This window comes from Aspergillus homomorphus (assembly GCF_003184865.1).
Source record: "Aspergillus homomorphus CBS 101889 unplaced genomic scaffold BO97scaffold_43, whole genome shotgun sequence".
Taxonomy (NCBI): domain Eukaryota; kingdom Fungi; phylum Ascomycota; class Eurotiomycetes; order Eurotiales; family Aspergillaceae; genus Aspergillus; species Aspergillus homomorphus.
In genome coordinates, this window is record NW_020291929.1 from 108,223 (window position 1) to 121,493 (window position 13,271).

General features: G+C 52.0%; 6 protein-coding genes across 6 annotated transcripts; 3 read left to right on the plus strand and 3 right to left on the minus strand.

The window, feature by feature from the left end:
- Window positions 1-1,545: 1,545 nt before the first annotated feature.
- On the minus strand, window positions 1,546-3,650 carry BO97DRAFT_437299 (extracellular metalloproteinase; the record flags this gene model as incomplete). Its single annotated transcript, XM_025697836.1, has 7 exons — window positions 1,546-1,732; window positions 1,809-2,367; window positions 2,418-2,654; window positions 2,688-2,776; window positions 2,843-3,115; window positions 3,154-3,239; window positions 3,297-3,650. The coding sequence occupies 7 exons, from the start codon at window positions 3,648-3,650 to the stop codon at window positions 1,546-1,548; spliced, it is 1,785 nt and encodes a 594-aa protein (XP_025548000.1).
- Window positions 3,651-5,737: 2,087 nt separating this feature from the next.
- On the minus strand, window positions 5,738-6,558 carry BO97DRAFT_417314 (uncharacterized protein; the record flags this gene model as incomplete). The annotated part of the gene is made up of 4 exons (XM_025696475.1): window positions 5,738-5,746; window positions 5,806-5,931; window positions 5,965-6,435; window positions 6,484-6,558. 4 exons carry the CDS (start codon window positions 6,556-6,558, stop codon window positions 5,738-5,740), a joined length of 681 nt encoding a protein of 226 aa, XP_025548001.1.
- Window positions 6,559-7,927: 1,369 nt separating this feature from the next.
- BO97DRAFT_312347 (uncharacterized protein) lies at window positions 7,928-8,572 on the plus strand (the record flags this gene model as incomplete). Its single annotated transcript, XM_025691232.1, has 1 exon — window positions 7,928-8,572. A coding segment is annotated over one exon (645 nt), but the record flags the coding sequence as incomplete, so codon positions are not given.
- Window positions 8,573-8,886: 314 nt separating this feature from the next.
- Window positions 8,887-9,901, plus strand: BO97DRAFT_408094 (uncharacterized protein). The gene has a single exon (XM_025695776.1). It carries the CDS (start codon window positions 8,949-8,951, stop codon window positions 9,828-9,830), a length of 882 nt encoding a protein of 293 aa, XP_025548003.1. The 5' UTR covers window positions 8,887-8,948; the 3' UTR covers window positions 9,831-9,901.
- A 346-nt stretch (window positions 9,902-10,247) lies between these two features.
- Window positions 10,248-11,324, minus strand: BO97DRAFT_408095 (uncharacterized protein). Its single transcript, XM_025695777.1, has one exon. The coding sequence runs from the start codon at window positions 11,173-11,175 to the stop codon at window positions 10,327-10,329; it is 849 nt and encodes a 282-aa protein (XP_025548004.1). The 5' UTR covers window positions 11,176-11,324; the 3' UTR covers window positions 10,248-10,326.
- A 52-nt stretch (window positions 11,325-11,376) lies between these two features.
- Window positions 11,377-13,246, plus strand: BO97DRAFT_408096 (Isochorismatase hydrolase). The gene has a single exon (XM_025695778.1). It carries the CDS (start codon window positions 11,436-11,438, stop codon window positions 13,137-13,139), a length of 1,704 nt encoding a protein of 567 aa, XP_025548005.1. The 5' UTR covers window positions 11,377-11,435; the 3' UTR covers window positions 13,140-13,246.
- Window positions 13,247-13,271: the final 25 nt, after the last annotated feature.

Here is a 13,271-nt window from a genome sequence, read left to right on the forward strand (position 1 = left end):
TACACAATCAACCAGTACTGAACGTGACACTCTGTGTTCAATAAAGAATTTTACCGAGCTATTACAGTAGTCAAAGGTCGGATCAGTGTGAAGAGAAATATATTCACCCATCACCCGGTCTTTGACCTTTATATTTCTAATACTCCATGCTCTAATGTGGATGCTCCTCATCATGTGCCTCGAGTGGCCCTTTCCCGTGACAACGCAGATTTCCTCTTATCATGATGGTCAACATTATTGTTGGAGCGGGCGTGGTAGCACCAGCAAACAAGATTGAGACACGATTTCTGGAGGCCTGTATTCATCGCTCAAAGGATCGGCATACGCATTCTATGTTTGGAATGTATACCACAAAGCCCGCCAAGCAGAATTTAGAGATACACGTGTGTTCTCTTCCACAATCTGAACGGTTGTAGCTGGTTCTTGGGTCTCAACCTATTTTCATGGTCGTGTGACTGCGATCGATTCGTCGTTACACTTGATTTGTAATATTGATCACGGACACAGAGGCGGGATCTCTACGCGCAGCTCTATGAGACTTTGTGACAAAGTATAGACCAGGCAATTCAATGACCGTTAATGGTCGGTCAATTCTGAATTGGTCTAATGTTTTTCTCCGCACTATGACCTTGCTGAGCAACGATTTAAGTAGTTCGCGTGTCGCGTGACGTGTAAGCCAATAATTGTTGAGACTTGAACCAAGATGAAGTCTTCAACCTTTATCTCACTCACTACAACGGTGAGCCTCAGGAATGTATCTTGATTGCCGAGGGGCTGCACACCAGGGACGGGAGCTACACCATCCCACCGCACACTGTGGCTGAGACTGTCCGAGGCGGGTACGTACATGCATTCCTTCTGCTACATCAAATTCACTCTATTTCTGACAATACGGACTGCCTGTAGCAACGGATACCGCCTGCGCCAGCACTACGCCCGCGACTGCCGCCCTAATGCCGCGTTCATCTCCGAGAGCAACCGATTACTGTCCAGCAGTACACTCCGCAGTAATCTCGTGCACGGTTCGATGGACTGTACGGAAATGGGAGGTTGGGGTGGTCGGGGTAGTCGGGGGGAAGGAGAATTTTGGGTTCTCCTTTGACCCCATTCAAATTGCGCCCAGAACTCTCCCATCTTGGAGATGGTTACAGTTCACTACCGCGTATGGAACCTTGCAGAAGGATCTTGCTTGAACAGAATGCTCTTTGGCTTGTGTTGTGATTCATTGTCTGTGAGGTGGCTCAAGATGTTGGAACCGTCTGAGAGATGATGGGGCTTATAGCTCTCTGGGTTCCTGCTGTATGTTCAGATGCTCTTGTGTCTTGAAAGGCTGACAAAATGTGAGCGGGATAGTTTTGCTCCGTATTGGCAGCTGTAGCAGTCAAGCGGATCTCGAGTCTCTTTATGCGAAAGATTCAAGTTCCCCTACGTTGTAGGACAAGTAATTCAAAGCTATCCAAACTTCTTCATAATCTACCAATTCGTGGTTCAGCTCGCACTATTACTAATCTAAACTGCAACTGGTCTTTACGCCCCTATGAAGTATCAGCAGACTCCAGATGGAACAGCGTTGCTGTCCAACCACAAAGACCCCTTATACTCAGCCCCTTGACCTAGACCACGCTTGGCAAAGCCTTTCCAGATTGCACATTGATTGGCGCCTTGAGTGAGCACCGTATCAGCTCCCAAGATAGCAACCCGGGCCTGAAAGAATGTGGGGTTGCAAGGTTGCCTACAAAGTCGCCCAATCGTGTCACTTCATCTAGCATTATACTAGGAAAAGGGGGTGGGAGCCAATGAATACTCACAAAGCCATCCCATCCATAATCAACTTCATGGCTAGGAACCTACCATCCGTAGTCACGGCGTTGCGGAATACTGGCTTGGGGCTGTTGTTCTTGCCGTGGTGGTCAATGAGATTCCACAAGATCTCGTACAACATCGTGGCCCACACGGTGCCGACCTCGTGCATCTCGTTCATGCGGTTCAGGCTGGCGTAGGTGAGCGGGTTGGTGGTGAGGGAGGTAGAGTAGGGGTAGGCGCGCGCGCTTCGCCCTGGCGCATTGGCAACCCAGGCGCAGATGGGGTAGTCGGTGGCACGGCTGTCGTTGGCCTTGAGACGCACCGCGGTGGCCATAAAGTCACTCCAACCCTCCCCCATGCCGCTCGCTTCGAAGCTGGACAAGCATCCGGAGTTGGCCGGACCGCCGGTCAGTCGATTTGAGAGGCCGTGGGTGTATTCGTGGATCACCATGCCCGCATCGAAGGCTGAATCGCGGTAGGGAGTCGAGTGTGTAAAGAGCGTGATGCGCATGTACCCGGGCTGGCCGTCCGGGGGAGTTTTGAAGTACCCATTGTTGGTTGCCCCTGTTCCTGCGCGTTAAGGATCACGTAGTCGTTCTCCAGGCCGCCTTCACCATTGTTGCTCCACTGGAAGTTGCCGGCCTTCTCGGTAAACCCAAAATCATAGAGCAGGTCGTGGTAGGTGTTGGCTGTGTAAAACAGCTGCACAATTGACGCATTCACATACGAGTCGGGTGGAGACATGGTCGGTGAGTATGGGTATACGAACTTGCAACCCAGGCTGTTTAGTCGATAATTGTCGAGATAGGTCTGGAAACCAGTAGGGTTTGACTGTGCAATTCCATTGTTCCCTCACGTGGTGGTGTAGTTGGTGTTACCATCACCGATCCAGGTGAACGGAGACACAGTCGTGTCCCAGGGGTCGGTGACAATCGTGCGCGACCCCTCGGTTGGATCGTTCAGCCCCCATTCGCTGTTTCAAACTGCGCGTCAACTGCTACCCTCGTTAGATGTGAGAGCTTTGTTGTTATTCGCTTACTAGACTTTGTAATCTGCGGCGGCGGCGGCGTAGTCCACAATACCGTGAATTATCGCGTTGCCACCTGCGTCGACATAAGTCAAGAACCAGTTCTCATCCAGATTCGTTTCAATTCTCCAGCTAAGAGCAAGACTTTCGTCAGGCTTGACAAAGTAGACCAATATCGCCCTCGGGTTAGTCATGGCCCTAGAGGTGCCCTTGAACACGTAAGAGTTCTGCTCCTTTGTCGACTCCAACGACGCATTCTCCAGGGAAATCGAAAGTCCCAAGAAACTCGAGGCATATTTGAGAGCTCACACTGGATCGGGAACTTCTTTTCTATCAGAGGACGGGCCTCGGGAACGTCACCGACATAAAATGAGTTGCCGTACGAGATAACTTTTCCGTCTTGCCCTATCTACCTACATTTATCAGGCATTGGTATACAGTGGAGGGCATGTCAGTCAAAACTCACATTGACATTAAAGTCCGCATTATCTACATCGATTTTGTGAACAGTCTGCCGGAGATTGACGTGGACTACGCCATTATCGCCAATATAATGATCAGCCACAATGCAAAAGTCTGCGCCTGGAACGACAGTCTGAACAAGCTTTGCTGCGGTAGCAAGGTAGCTTTCATGCCTAGCACGAATGAATAGACCAGTTTTTCCAGTCATGGCGTCAACCGAGTGCACATAGTAGGCTCGCGATCTCAAGCGAAACCGAGTCAAGTCATGGATCACGCCACCGGTGCGAAGAGATGAACGAGTGAGAGCAGCGGAGGAAACCGCAAATCCAAGGATAAGCAAGCACAACAGACTCAACATGTTGAGAAGAGGCAATACAGGGTAGAAAGGGGAAGTCTTGTCATAGATTTTCCCTCTCGCCCCTCATCTTGCTTATACGAATGAAGAAGTTTTTATCATGAAAGTCGCCTAGAGACTCTAATCTTTTCGCAGAATTCCAGCAGCGAGGTCTTCTCCGTGCTCAACACTGCGGACGGCCATATCGGCGCTTGGATCACCCGGGCCCTTATGCCCATGTGGGTCTGATGAAGGTTTGGCTGTGCTTCAATTTGGCTAGATTAGGACGTCCACAGATCGGAAAATATATAACTCGCCAAGTCTGTCGCTGCTCCAATCTCTTTGCCGTCTGGATCTTGGCTTTGTGAGACCCACCAATTCGAGGCTGTCACCGGTTCAGGCACCTGGCTAATGCGTGTTTCACAAGGTTTTATCGTTCCTGCGATAAAAGCTTAATTGTTGGCTGGAGAGTTGAAAAGTATATTGAACAAGTATTCTGCTTCTGTGTATGGGCTAGGCTACCCTGCACTGAATTCCTCGTTCAGCTGTGTCAAGAGTTTACTCCTCCCTCACATTTCCATCCCAATTGCCGATACCCACTACCGGGGTATCCTGGTAAACCGAGAAATGCTACGTAGCTCTTGTGACCGACCAAGTGTGTCTAAATTGAGTTTCAAATGCTATTCTTTGAAATTCAATGCCATCGGTATCTGCAGAGAGCTAAAAAGATCAATATCTCATCTCCAACCGAATTTGTGCTTTCGCTAAATTATTCAAGAGGCCGGCTGCCAAGCAAGCGTAGGAAACCTTCGGTCTTCACGGATGAGAACAATATCCTGATAAATAGCTTCCGCATTCAGAATCTGAAAAGACGATCGATGTAGCCAGTCTTGCTTGACCCATTGGAGCATCCATGCGCTGCATGTCGCTCGCTGGTCCATGGCCATTGGCTATTTCAACTGTTGCGCCAAAACACCCTTCATTTAATCCAAGAAAATCTGTTCTGGCTCAGATTTACTTGACAACTAATGAGGTTTGCCAATTGAGATGCGATAAATCTGGGGAGCCTACGGCCATATATGATGCACAACAAGCGCTAGGTGTCAGATTCGAGCCACGACATCTGTGTTACACCAGATAAGCATGCTTGGCCGTTGTTATACCTGAGCATCCAAGACAGGTTTGCAATATCATTGAACATATACTGTTACATTCCGCGTCGTGACCATGGCAGCTCTGCAACGCTACTGACAATGAAGGCTATCTATGCAATATGTTCAAAGAAAGCATACCGCAATACATCCACGGGCAACAGACTATGTAGTTGCTATGTTGTTTGCATGGGGAGTTTATATGTAGTGTTTTCTACTATTCAGAAATGATAGGAAACCCTAGCACACATAGTCACAAGGTGGGAAAACAAGACATTTAACCTGTTCAGCCGTCTAGCAGAAACGATTCGGATAGGGAGACTGACTTAGAATGAGCGGATAACATAGGTTAGTACTGTCTAGGAACATAAATCCTCCAATTTTAGTCTGAAATTCTGAGTAACCTACTAGAATAGAAAAGGCTTATACCAGTGCTTGGTTGATGGGTTAAGAATGAAACATTATTTCGACCATCTATATACACTGTTATGTATGATTATTCAAACGTCTTTCTGTGTCTCCCCATTATACCTGATATCTCGATCGGACCATTATTAAATTTGGACAGTTTTGTATCGCTTTCAAACTGCCCACCAGGATGATCGGGTAGCTTAGACAGTCTTCAGAATTTAATGGAGACTATCTGAATCTTTTAAACATTCTCCTACGTCACGCTGCCAATGCTCTTTCCCCAATGCTTCCCGAATGAATTCTTCGACAAGGCAGAATTTTTGATGGGACTTGCCTTGGGGATAGTATCCTAGTAACAACGTGCTTGAGACACTTTGTCTGAACATGGTTTACTGGAAACAAAGCCCTCGCGGCACTCTCCTTTCGTTATGATCATCTCATTGTTCGGAGATAGTGGATATGAAGCATGATAAAATGTTATCCTCCGCGCTGGTACATATGAGGACATTTTCATGTGAAATATTTAAGCCGCTGTTATAATTTCTTCATCTACTCAACCTATAGTCATCCACACATTGATTGTCTCCGCAATGCCACCTTATCGATATCACAATTACCTTCGGATGTACTCGACCTACGGGGCGATTGACCTCGCCGAGGTCGCCGTAGTGGTTCAGGTGATTGAAGGCCCCGGGCGCTGTAGCCTGTGTGACATCAGTGCTACCAGAGAGATCCTCGGTGCCCTATATCGCTGTGGTCAGTGTTTTCGCTGTTACCACCGAGGGTGCATCGACGATCTCCGAGGCAGTGAGATGTACCGTGGGTACCGGGTTGCATTCGGCTGCCCGGGCTGCGGCACGCCATGGAGGCTTCACTCTGAAGAAGCCAACAGATTTGCCTCGGCGCCGGTGAGTCTCAGTGGACGCCACGGTTATCGGGATGTCAGAGGTCGCATCATCTGCCAATTTGCCATTGGCGACGGGATGCCCTGCTCCTGGGCGTTTGACCAACTTCACCATTTCTACGATCACTGGTGTCGAGATCACCGAAGCAGGGTCGAGCACATCTGTGTTAACTGCGGTTACAGCTGCTCCACGCTGAGAGAACAAGGTGCCCATCGCGCTAGCGTTCATCCCGGCGCCATGAGCTGTTCCATTGGAGATCGTAGTAGTCGAGGCCGGCAGGACGGCCGAGACGCAAGGCATCGCCGGGGCCCTTCTCCGCCAGCATTCTTCTGCCACATCTGTCTGGACGAATGGGACAGTCAGAATGAATTGTTTCTTCATTACACATACGATCACCCTAATTATCCACCGATTTGCAATACTTGCGAAGCGCATCTCGGCGATTGGCGCCACTATGTACTCCATTTCGAGCAGGAGCGTCCGAATTGGTTATGGTAGATATACGTAATATTTGTGGATTGAGAGAACGCCCGAGGAAAACCTTTTACTCTTGCCTTAATTCTCTTAACGATCATAAAACGTTCTAAAGACCGAAAGAGAGATCAGAATATGTGAGCTTGAAGCTCCTTTCAAATAACAATTATGTTCCATGTTCCCGTATATTGCTAGTATATATATGCAGTGCATGTAGGCTACTGTATCGTACTTACCTGTTGTTTGAACCGTCTGTGCGAAGCCTGAAGCTTTAGGTGGTTCGATACTGCTGCTGTCTATAACATCGAAGATTGTCTCTCGAGCATCTTAGTCTTGTCCAGCTGAGGGTAATACGAGGTTATGAGAAGCCGGATGGTGGTGAGCTAGAGATATATTCCTCCACGAAAGGATAGCTTAACACTTTAATCACCAGGAGTTCCTCTCACGCAGCTTCCGGCTGTTTTTGAGAGGCCTCGTTGCGCAAGAGTATGTCCAATTTTAGAATCTCATCAACCCAACCACCACATCCTCATCGGGCCTCGTTTTCACTCTTCAAGAATCCGCTATTTTGTTTCTGTAGCACATCATGGTGAGGCGGCGGTAGAGAAGTCAACATTATTTCTAGGTATCTAAACTTATTCAGTTGTTGAAATAATGGAATACATCTCTCGGCTCTTAGACTTAGTCTGATCTTGTTTCTTCTTCCAAAGTAAATCAGGAATTTATGGTATAATTCTTTCATTTTATGTCTCTTCAAATTCTCTTCTCTTTGTATGCATATTTCACCACAATAGAGTGACCGATACAGAGGCTAGACAAAGCTCTCTTCCCTTTGTCGCTATGCACTAAAGGGTCAAGTCCCGACAGTAGGCCACTGCCTCTGAGTATTATAAATACAGAAGCAAGCTAGTCTACTCGGCACAGGCACGCCAAGGTAGCAGGGTTCTTATCGGTACAATCTATCATCATGAGACTACCATATCAATTTGGATATGAGTTCGAGGTGCAAGAACACCACCCGCCTGCAGACCTCCCAAGAGGGTACGAGGCCGGGGAAGATCCTGGCCGCCTGCTGCCGGGACAATACGGGAGGAAGAAGATGTGGTTACGGGTGTCGAAGGCGCTGCGCGTGGCTCCTGAAACGTGTGCCCAGGTTCTAGTTGTCCAGAAGGTCATAGACCGTCCTCATCATCGTCCCCATGCTCCGCCTGTGCCCTCGCCCGAACCCTTTCCGCATCACCTCCCCAGTAACTTCCCTGTTTGCTGCCCGGATGCGTTCCCCCCAAGTCACTTCCCTGGCCCTTGCTGTGAGCATCGCCCTAATCCTCCAGCCAGGCCCGATTCTAACCTTAAACTAGGCCGGAAGATGATAGCCAAGCTGTACGACGCGAAGTACAGCATACGCGAGATCAAGCGATTCGTCTACGCAGACAAGCAGTATGTGCGGGAAACGGCGGCATACCGCCACCTAATCCACAACCGGCTGCAGCAGTATATCCCCAAGTTCTACGGGTCTTGGTCGGCGAGCATTCTCGACAATGCAGGCGGTCAGCGGCGGTCGGTGCGGATGATTCTGACCGAGTACGTGGTCGGCACGGACATGGTGCATCTCAGACCGGAAGCCTTCTCCCAGCACCGGCGCATGGAGATCATGCGACAAGTCCTGAAAGCCGAGTCACGGTTCTACGCCTGCAATCTGCGTCACATGGACCTGTTTCCGCGCAATGTGATGATTACAGAGGAGTCTGTCCGTGCGGGCGGGGCGCTGCACATCGTCATTATTGACTTCGGGCTGGCGTGTCTTTTCCGCTCGCCGGAGGACGTCTACCGCGGACACGACTCCCAGCTGTTGGAAGGGCGATATATCAGCCCTATTCTGCGCTGGTGGCATCCTCTGGGCCAGCGGGACGATTGGACGCTGTCCCGTTGGATAGACTGGAACTGGAACCGCTGGCTCATCAGGACTTTCGAGAAGGATTTGCCTGATATCACCCCCGAAATGCGGAAATGGGTCCATCCATATGAGCGGGATAATGAATTCTTCCGCAGTCTATTTGGGAAGAAGCATTGAAGTCAGAGAACCTGGGATATAAGATAGAGATTTTATATTGAACTGATATCAACATGCTTTATTCTGTGCACAAAACACATTAGCATGCCAGTCAACAATTATGCAAACTTAAATAGAATCTCACATATAATAATAGTCATCATAAACCTTAACCCACTGATCAGAATCAGCTGGTCTGTGCGAGCCCTACTCATCTTCACAACGCCTCGTATTCTCCCAGCCACCCCCACATCCTCCAACCTTCCACTCACCAACTCACAAGTTCCAATTCCAACCACCCCTTTCCAGACCTCTTTCCACCCCAAAAGCCATGGCAGACAAGAAAAACCAAGCAGCCGACCGAGCTGTAGCCAATGGCCCAGCCGAGGACCAGCTGCCAGCATACACACCCCACCCGACCGCGGAGTCGCCGTTCGACTTTCCATGCACGTCCGCGTCATCTCACCAGCCTCGCCTGCAACAACCCATCGCCATCCCGCAGACAGCACCCACCCCAACAGCCCCTTTCCTAGACGCCTACGCGCCACCTCTCCTTCAGTATGGGATCACCCCAGAGACGTGGCGCGCCTTCCTGCACACGCTCTCCGCCTTCCTCGCCGCAAAGGTGTCAGACCAAGCGCTAGCGCACGCCGCAGACATAGGCCGACAGGTCGGCGACGTGCCGAAGCGCTTCGGCCAAGGCACGCTGGACCACGCGCGGGCCGTCAAGAACAACGTCCGGGATGCCGCGCGCGACGGGAGGTTCGTGAGCGCCGCGCTCGGGGCTGTCGGCGGCGCCATCACGCTGCCCGTCGGCACGGCATTGCGCGCCGTCGGCGCCACCGTCAGTCTCCCCGGTGCGGCTGTCCGCGCCGTCGCTCAGAAGCCTCAGTCCCCGGGTGAGCGAGCTGCTGCCTATGTTGCTGCTGCTAATGTCAAGTGGCTGCGGGAACGCCGGCTGCGGGCGTGTCTGGCTGATACGGCTTCTCTTGCTCGTCGGCTGGGTTGGGGTGATGATGCCGTGAGATTACTGGAACGGGCGCATGCGGTGGCGAACGGGGAGGGGAGTGCGGCTGCTCAGTTGGCGGCACTGGAGGACTGTCTTTGTCCCTTGGAAGTGTTTACGGGGAGTACCTTGCATTTGGGGGTGGATATGCTCTGGTTGGTTGTTGAGCCGGAGAAGGATGGGGGTGTGGGGTCGGCGAAGTCATAGTATGCGATTGAGATTATTATGTATGCACGGCGCATGGTGGAATAGAGAGAGAAGGTGCAGAGAAATGGTTTCTGTGCACTAGAATAGTGTCTAGCCTGTGTGAAATAGCGTTGCCAATGTGAAGTTGCTGGAAGTTTGGTACGGATGAAGAAATATTCCTGCTTGATCGGAGGGGTGGATAGGAAGGAGTGTCAACGGTCGCGTGGAGAATAAAATTCAGAGGCATATCATTTTATTTTATCCTAAGATTGAGTTTCAGACATACTCGATAGTAAGATCCTTTAAGTGAAGGCGATACTAGAACAGGTAGAGTGTGGTCCTGGAAGTGAAAAGGCACCTTAAGCCGACTGGCAAGCGCGTGAGCTACGACACGAGGGAGAAGATGGCTTATATTGGTGACGCTACAATAAACTTGACCTAGCTCTTATAATCCAGACACAAAGTAAACATCTTTTGATCATAAACACGGAGAAACAGCAAAAAAAGCAAGATGAAATCATGTCTTTCGCGCGACGCAAACCACACGGGGCATCGATAAAGCAGCCCCCTGGGCAGCTTCAGCGCTGACATCGGCCAGCAGCGCCTCCAGATTGCGGGCCTCCAACTCCATCCCTTTGGCCTTCAAGGTGCCAGCGAATTCCAGCATGGTCATCAGATGTTGGTGGCCGTTGGCCATGATCAAGTCCCTCCGATCGGTGAAGTGGTGCATGCGGGCGTCGACGAATCCCTCGCGGGTGAGGATCTCGTCCAGCCGCATCACCCAGTCGTGACGGCCCTTGGAGTAGACAAACTCGCGAAGCCGGTCGAAGGCCGGGGTCGGACACGTGGGATCGATGCGAGTGACGTGCGTGTCTGGGTAGTTCAGATCGTCCCATTGGATGTAGCCGCCCGGTTTGAGCATGCGGTGGGCATACCGGATGATCGGGGTGGGGTCGCTGTTCTCCACCACCAGGATGAGCAGGCGGAGATGCACGACCTCGTATTGTCCGACCAGAGGGTCTGGCAATGGGGCCAGAATGTCGGCGTGGTGCAGGTGGACGTTGTCCGGAAGCCAGGGGCGGGGCGGCGCTTTGCTGAGATCCAGATCAAGCCCGTCCAGCTCCACGTCGGCGTCGGCGGGCAGGGTCTGCGCCAGCTCCGTCAACCAGAGGGCGGTGCCCGTGGCCAGGTCGGCAATTCGCCCGGCAGTGGGGAAGGGAATCGAGGGATGCAGGGTGAATCCCAGCGAGGCATGCCACAGGTAGATCTGCAGGTTCAGACGGCATACGGCCGGAGAATCGTGGCCCAGAGTGTACCCTTTGCCGTTGGCTAAGTGAAAGCCGGTTGCTTGAGTAGAGACGGTCATTGCTTGGCTATCTGGTCTGGGTATCTGACTTGCTTGGGTGCAAGTGAGTGGGTGGCACGACAGGGATATAAGACCGCTCGATTTAAGCTTAGCGGAGGCTACACTAGTAGGGTAAATAGAAGAGCCATTGAGTAAGCCTGACAAACAGCCTTGACGACCATAAATTCGGCCCCCTTTCCAAAGCAAAGATGGATGGATGGACTCAACCTGGTCAGAGTCAAAGCAACAAAACGAAGCCCCGTCTTACAGCCTTGGGAATCATGTCACCCATGTCATCCATTCTGGTGGGACTTGCAGTCGGAGCCGGCACAGGCCCGGAACTGGCCGAGGTGTTCGAGCAAGTCATCCATGCCCTGGCTGCGCCATATGGGACGAAAGTCGACTTCTTCCGCTCCACTCGGATCTACAATTCTTACTCTTCTCTGCTGGCAGTGAACGAGACCGACGCGGTGACCGAGGAAACGCGACAGGATACCATCCACTACCGGCAATTCTGCGAAGAGGCAGCAGCGCGAGGCGTGCGTGCCATCTTCCGCACATCGATCTCGGCGCAGGCGCTGTACCTGGTGCGCGAGCAGCTCGAGGCTGTCAAATGCGAGCATTACTGGCAAAGTCCGACCGCGTCACTCGTGCTGGTTCGCGACCAGGCGCAGGGATTCTACTCCGGTGAGAACGAGGTCCACGAAGATGGGAGGGCTGTGTCTCGCACTGTCCACTTTCGCAAGGCTATCTTTGACCGCATCATCGCTTTCGGCCTAGCTCGCGCGCGACAGTTCCTGGGGGAAAAGACGAAGGGGGCGGTTATCGACACGATCACTCTCGTCTACAAATTCCACCTGTTTGATGGGCTCTTCCTGCAGTGGGCGCGCGACTGGGAGCAGACCCACGGGGTCACCGTCCGCTGCGTGCAGGGTGACACAATGAACCGGAACCTGTTGGCAGCCGGAGGCATTGAGGGCCACCAGGTGCTTATCGCCGCCAATGAGTATGCGGACCTCATGCAGACCATCCTTCTGGACCGGTTTGGACTTGGGGCCCAGGAAGGGGCGTGTGCGGAAAACATCTATCTGCATCCGACAGTGCAGGGGCTGAGCGAATGGCAGACAGCGCATGGTTCAGCCGATGATCTGACCGGGCAGGGCATTGTCAATCCCACTGCAACGATCCGGGCCGTCGCCGCAATCTTGGAAGACAAGGCGCAGTGTGTTGGAGTCAAACGCATTACGGATCTGGCCCTCCACCAGCTGGCCCTCCAGGGCGTGCAGACCCCGGACCAAGGCGGCTCCGCCACCACCTTGGCATTTGTCGAAGGATTCTTGGGGGCTGCTGCTGCTGTTACATCCGCTACGCCTCCGGCAATCCTTTCAGCAGCAGAATCCGACACCGCGCTGGTTGTCGTGGACTTCCAAAACGACTTCGTCACGCAATATCCTCAGCCACGCGAGATGATGCGGGTCAGTGCCAACATCGCGCAGCTGGTGGATCGAGCCCGCCAGGCCCACCTTGAAGTCATCTGGGTCCGATTCCTCGGAGATACGGAGTATCAGCCGCGGGGCTGGCGCCAACGGAATCAAGAGCAACAGCGCAAGCCTTGGTGTTTGCGCGGAACGTGGGGGGCTGAGTTGTTTGGAGCGGTGCAACCTCGTGCGCAAGAGCGCCAGTTTGAGAAGCGAGCCTGCTACGACCCCTTTCTCGCTCCTGGCTTTGAACACTATCTGCTTGAACGTCGGTTAGAGCACCTGGTGGTGGTGGGACTGTTTACAGATGTTTGTGTTGATGCCACGGTGCGAGGAGCCTTCCAGCGTGGTTGGTTGACCACGGTGGTGAAAGGCTGTACTGCAGGCCACCATTTTACCGAGGATCAATGGCTAGCATACATGCAGCGGGTATACGGCACCAAAGTCACCGAAGTCACCGAGTTGGAGGGGGTCTTGGAGCCAAGAGAGACTAAGGCTGAAGCCTAAATGAATACGAGGGCACTGCAGGGTCTAAAAGCTTAGCGTTGCAGTAGCATCGGCCCTAAGTGGAGACGAAGGAGTTGAAGGAGTTGAAGGAGTTGAAGGAACTGAAGGAACTGAAGGAACTGGAATGTAATT

Excerpts from the sequence above, each read along its gene's own strand:
- BO97DRAFT_408094 (XM_025695776.1), top strand. The coding sequence starts at position 8,949 with ATGGCAGACAAGAAAAACCAAGCAGCCGACCGAGCTGTAGCCAATGGC.
- BO97DRAFT_408095 (XM_025695777.1), bottom strand. The coding sequence starts at position 11,175 with ATGACCGTCTCTACTCAAGCAACCGGCTTTCACTTAGCCAACGGCAAA.
- BO97DRAFT_408096 (XM_025695778.1), top strand. The coding sequence starts at position 11,436 with ATGTCACCCATGTCATCCATTCTGGTGGGACTTGCAGTCGGAGCCGGC.